Raw genomic sequence first — 5,000 nt, forward strand, 5'->3', positions numbered from 1 at the left:
CTTTATTCCTACATATGTTTCAAAGGATTACAACCTGTGTGATCCATAGGGATCTTTGATATTAAAATTGTAACCTTCTCATCAGGGAAAGCATGGGAATCATCTTAAACGTAAGACATTATGACCGATTATGAAAACATAAATTCTTAAATATACTCAAATACCCAAAATTTCAAGGAGTTCCTGCCTTAAAAACAGGAACTAAACCACAGTTATTTTCTGTTCTTTGCTACATTGGTTTCTGTTAACCCATTTATTCTATCAGAAGAATTTTTATTCATTAAGATAGAAGAAATACACATAATTATATATATATATATATATATATATATATATATATATATATATATATATATATATATAGTTCTTTTTCTCCCGTTCGTTGATACCAGCCTACTACTACTACTACTACTACTACTACTACTACTACTACTACTACTACTACTACTACTACTACTACTACTACTACGCACGCACATACACAATCATTCATAAACCCTTAATACATTTAATGTTGTATATGTAAAGAATTAGTGGTTAGGCCATTCGGCTCACGGTCTTAAGTTCGCGGGTTCAATTCCCGGCGGCGCATTATGTCCTTGATCAAGACACTCTATTCCACATTACTTCATTCAGCTGACAAAAATGAATTGTGCCTGTATTTCTAAGGGCCAGTCCTGTCACATTCTATGTCACGCTGAATCTCCTTGAGAACTACGTTAAAGGTGCGCGTGTCTGTGGAATACTCAGCCACTTTCCTGTTAATCCCACGAGCAGACTGTTCCGTTGATCGGATCAACTGGAACCCTCATCGTCGTAACCGACGGCGTGCCATTGCTTTTTGTAAATTAAACAGACAAATATATTTTGAACTGAGATATTTCTTAATGAGTATTTAACAGTTTCTAATTTTCTCTCACTTTCTTGTGCTATATAGTTTAATATTTAATATTCTATTTAATCTAAGGGAGATGAGCTGGCAGAATCGGTACAAAGCCTGGCAAAGTGCTTAGCTGCATTTCGTCCGTCTATACGTTCTGAGTTCAAATTCCGCCAAGGTCGACTTTGCCTTTCGTCGTTTTGGGGTCGATATTCCCCGAAATTGCTGGCATTGTGCCAAAATGTGAAACCATTCTACTTAATATTCATTCTTATTTTTAATTCATTTTAGCATCTGATCAGCGACGGACTAAGAAATCAAAGAATCAACAGAGACATCAAATTTGCATTTATTTGTACGATATAGATATTCAGACATAATGTATACGACTTGGCAATAACCAGTATCAAAAGAGAAAAAAATCTGCTGATATTTTACAGAGATAACCTTCGAATAGTTAGCTTCCGTTGAAAATGGCATCCATTTTTCAAAATCTTTTCTACTATTCCTTATTGACTGTTTTGTGTTCCGGGAATATAATTCCTTTCGCCCATGAAACTCCTGTACTAGGCAAGTTTCCTAAACATTCTCAACCAGATGGTCACACTTTTGGTAATCGACCAATTGCACGACGTTTGAGTGGTGAAACCGAGGATGTATCATTTGAGGACAGCGTCATTCGATCCATGCTCCAGATCGTTGACATCAAATTCGACACACTTAGTACTCGTCTGCTATCGCTGGAACGAGGTATAAACAACATGCAGTTTTATTTGTCACGTCAGTTTAATCAAGTGACGAAAAATCTGCAGGCTGTCAACATGGTGATGAACAGTTTGCACGGAGAAGTCAGCCATGTTGATATTGAAACTAGAACTGTAAAGAACAGTATCCACGCGTTAAGCAAAGAATTTCTAGAGTATCGAAACCGTAACACCGGTATATTTGGCGAACTACCAAGCCATCAAGTTATAAGCGAAATCGTTGACGACCTTCAGCGGAAATCACCGGAAATAATTCAGGGAAATTTTCTTGATAAAACACACACATCTTTTCCTGATAAAGTAGATTTCGAAGAAATAGGAGAGGTCCTTGACAATCAAAGCTATCCTCTGAATCTTAACCATCTACAAATATATATAGAAAAGGGGTTTAAAGCATTAGATGACTCTATAAAAACACATATCAGTAATTCACTAGTGAATATTTCTGCTGAAAACCAAAAGAATTTATCGCCTGCCAATATTTCAACAGAATACCTGAACGGAAACAGTATAAAACCCGACGCTTACAAGGAAATTAACAATCGTTTGCGAAAATTGGAAGCTTCGATTAATAAATCTGATAATGATCATAATACGTTGGTTTCACGGGTAAAATTCGTTAATGATCGCTCAAAGGACACGATCATAACAGCCCCCTCAAGCACAGATTCGCCCCAACATAGCAAACGATCTGAAACTGTAGATTTCAAAGAGGAGTTTTTATCAATTGACGAAAAATTACAAATTCTCTCTGCGAAACAGGACGAATTTGGTGATTATCTTTTTTCAACTCACAATTCTTTAGAAGTTTCAAAAAACAACTCCGAAAAAGTTGTAAAACTAGTGGAAGCTTTATCCAGCTCTACAATTTGGATACCTCATATTCTACATGAAATAAGCACATGGGGTAAAATTTTAAACCAGAGTCTAAGTTCCACTTACATGCTTTATAAAGAAATAGCTGATTCCAGATCAGATTTTATTTCTGGAGAGAAATCTAATGGAACTGCTAGAAGTGCTCTTTCAAAATTGTTCAATAAAAAATCCACAGAGTCGTTTGCTTACGACAAAAGAAACCTTCAACAAAATCCTGTGAAATGTGAATTCAATGAAAAAGATTTAAGGAAGATGCAGCAACAGTTATCTCAAATGGAGGAATTACTGGAGGCACATTTGAAACGAAAACCAGGAACCAAGACAACCAAAGCCCTTTCTAAAGGTGAGTAAATTAAATTATTTTATTGCATTTCGGGATATGATTATTCTTATAATAAACACGTGGAGGCGTAATGGCCCAGTGGTTAGGGCAGCGGACTCGTGGTCATAGGATCGCGGTTTCGATTCCCAGACCGGGCGTTGTGAGTGTTTATTGAGCGAAAACACCTAAAGCTCCACGAGGCTCCGGCAGGGGATGGTGGCGAACCCTGCTGTACTCTTCCACCACAACTTTCTCTCACTCTCACTTTCACTTCCTGTTTCTGTTGTGCCTGTAATTCAAAGGGTCAGCCTTGTCACACTGTGTCATGCTGAATATCCTCGAGAACTACGTTAAGGGTTCACGTGTCTGTGGAGTGCTCAGCCACTTGCACGTTAATTTCACGAGCAGGCTGTTCCGTTGATCCGATCAACTGGAACCCTCGACGTCGTGAGCGACGGAGTGCCAACAACAACAACAATAATAAACACACGAACCAGTTCTATCTTAATTCTTTATCATTCACCATTTGATCTATTAACTAATCGATTCTTTAATTAATCATTTGGCTAATTAACCAATCAGTTATGGTCGTCAAAATCGTTTCGTTGCTTTTCGCGAACTTTTCAACTTTTCAATGACATGATCTCTTTATAGCTTCAGGTGTGTCTGCCTCTTAGCTGTTATGGTTCTATATTTATGTTACTGCTCCATATTCATTGATTGTTTTTTTCAGGTCGTCTTACATGGTGGACGACTGAGACAAATGGATGATGTTAGTGAAGGTAAAAGCAATGAGGCGGTTGGGTAGAGAGAGACGGGTACATCGTACATGTATGCTTGTATAAATATACACACGTATGTTAATATATAGACATTACAAGCTCACATATACACTCATTGATTGATATACAAATATCATGTCATAGTCAGACATAAGTTGGACGGTCATAAGTTGAAAATAACCACAAAAACGATGCACATGGATACTCAGAGAGAGAAAGAATGAAAGAAGAGCGAAAGGGAGAGAGAGAGAGAGAGAGAGAGAGAGAGAGAGAGAGAGAGACAGAGACAGAGAGACAGAGAGAAGAGCGAAAGAGCGAGAGAGAGAGCGAGAGAGAGAGAGAGAGAGAGAGCGAGAGAGAAAATGATACATGCATGCACAGATACACATTCTTCTTCTTCTTCTTCTTCTTCTTCTTCTTCTTCTCATATATGTGCACACACACACACACAACACACACACACACACACGCACACACACGCACACACACACACACACACACACACATATGCATATATATATATATATACACACACGCATATATATATATATATATATATATATATATATATATATATATATACATACATACTTACATACGTACGTATGTATGTATATATACATATAGTATATGGCGTATGTATTATCTCCCTGGATGTGATGCCGGTCTGTCGCAGGATTATTCATTTTTGCCAGCTGAGTGGACTGGAGCAGCGTGAAACAAGTGCCTTGCTCAAGGACACAACGCATCGCCATGTTCATAATCACAGCGATAACTTGCGATCATCAGTGCAACACCCTAACCACTAAGCGGTTCCACACGTGCGCGCATACATTCTGTTAGTTCAATGTGTGTTTGATTTGTTATATTTAGTAAAAATTGGTTCCAAAGCGAGTTTGTTAACCACAGCCATACCAGAGATCATTGCCATACAGCGATGCTTCCATGTGTATATAATTTAGAAAAATACATAAAACATTCTGCTTATGTCTTTCTTATTCTTTATGATGCCTCTTCTCACACTTATTTTCCTTTAACTCTCCTACCTTTTCTCTTTTCTTTATTCTTCCACACTGTCTTTTTCTCTCATTGTCTCTCCCCTTCATCGATTCTCTATATGACCGTTTAACTCTTTTTCCTCAAAGACGTAACGCATAGCATTTTTCTCAGTCTCGATCTGTTCATATTTGTTGAATCTCAGAAATAGAAAAACGATTTCGCAATACGACAAAATTTCTCTCCATTATTATCTACATTGAATCATGAAATTAAATTTCTACGTGATTACTTCAACTGCTGGTGTAAATAAACAAGGTGTCTGTATATTTTTCTACCAATTGATACTATACAGAATGGTTATTCAATATCGTTTTCCA

At 37.3% G+C, this 5,000-nt stretch overlaps 1 protein-coding gene across 2 annotated transcripts in view; it reads left to right on the top strand.

Annotated features, from left to right (window-relative positions):
* The window catches only part of LOC149134240 (uncharacterized), a 46,458-nt gene that overhangs the window by 9,628 nt on the left and 31,830 nt on the right, over positions 1–5,000 (top strand). For both annotated transcript variants that reach the window (XR_016243242.1, XM_089357993.1), the window contains exon 2: positions 1,172–2,863. Coding sequence is in view for 1 of the 2 variants with exons in the window: in XM_089357993.1 (XP_089214119.1) it covers positions 1,354–2,863 (1,510 nt within the window). In the remaining variant the exon portion in view is untranslated. The remainder of the gene's footprint in view (positions 1–1,171; positions 2,864–5,000) is intronic.

The sequence above is a fragment of the Octopus bimaculoides genome, chromosome 9, assembly GCF_046866305.1.
Source record: "Octopus bimaculoides isolate indiv1 chromosome 9, ASM4686630v1, whole genome shotgun sequence".
Classification (NCBI taxonomy): Eukaryota; Metazoa; Mollusca; class Cephalopoda; order Octopoda; family Octopodidae; genus Octopus; species Octopus bimaculoides.